This window comes from Elephantulus edwardii, unplaced genomic scaffold, assembly GCF_000299155.1.
Source record: "Elephantulus edwardii isolate Elephantulus edwardi_28Jun2011 unplaced genomic scaffold, EleEdw1.0 scaffold00284, whole genome shotgun sequence".
In the NCBI taxonomy this organism is placed as follows: Eukaryota; Metazoa; Chordata; class Mammalia; order Macroscelidea; family Macroscelididae; genus Elephantulus; species Elephantulus edwardii.
In genome coordinates, this window is record NW_006400034.1 from 978,784 (window position 1) to 979,791 (window position 1,008).

Here is a 1,008-nt window from a genome sequence, read left to right on the forward strand (position 1 = left end):
TGTGTGTCAAGTACACTAACCACGCTGTGTGTCAAGTACACTAACCACAAACCACATTGTGTGTCAAGTACACTAACCACGTTGTGTGTGTCAAGTACACTAACCACGTTGTGTGTGTCAAGTACTACACTAACCACGCTGTGTGTCAAGTACACTAACCACCTTGTGTGTCAAGTACACTAACCACCTTGTGTGTCAAGTACACTAACCACGTTGTATGTCACGTATACTAACCACCTTGTGTGTCAAGTACACTAACCACGTGTGTGTCCAACACCGCCATCCATTTCCATTTATCCCACCATAGGGATGGAAGCTCAGGGATCCCCTCCTCCTGACTTAACTTCCCACTCAGGTAACGCTAATGAGCTGTGGTCTCCATGTATTTCCCCACGCCAAAGGACAGAGGTCATCCAATAGCTGCCTTTCCATGACTTCCTTTGACATAATGATCTCAATTCTTCAGAGTATATCTTCAGACTGCATTTCTCTTTAAGGTTAGCAAATCCACCACCACCACCAAGGCCCAAAGAAACTCCAAGAGACCCCTAACCAGTTCCATACCTTGATACCAGGGAACGTGATGGCAGAAGACGCATAGGAGCCAATCATGAGGGCCAAGAACGTGGAGCGAAGGTCCCCAAACATGTTAGGCAGCTGTGTCGGAGGAAAGGAGCATCGGTGAGCACGAGGTCAGAAGGAAAATCAATTTGCTTTGTAAACTTTCACTCGCATCACAATTTTTAAAAACTGTTAAAAGTCAAGAAAATAAGTCCTATTCATTTTAACCCCCAGGTGCTCTAGTCTGTTTTTTGTGGATTCTATTGTAGGACATACATAGGGATTTTAGAGGCCTGCTATTTCAGAAGTGGATGGCCAATCCTTCTTCCTAGTCTGTCTCAATGTGAATGTTCAGATTTATAGAAGTATCAGACAGACCAGCAAGTTAAAGGTATATCCCTTATTGCGGAGTTAACTTTAGTGTCAGTGTTGTCCCTGCCTTTCTCA

The 1,008-nt window shown here is 44.3% G+C and overlaps 1 protein-coding gene across 1 annotated transcript in view; it reads right to left on the reverse strand.

Annotated features, from left to right (window-relative positions):
• SLC43A1 (solute carrier family 43 (amino acid system L transporter), member 1) overlaps positions 1–1,008 on the reverse strand; it is a 42,060-nt gene that overhangs the window by 19,663 nt on the left and 21,389 nt on the right. Inside the window, exon 5 of the mRNA XM_006900447.1 lies at positions 565–657. Within this exon, the coding sequence (XP_006900509.1) occupies positions 565–657 (93 nt within the window). The remainder of the gene's footprint in view (positions 1–564; positions 658–1,008) is intronic.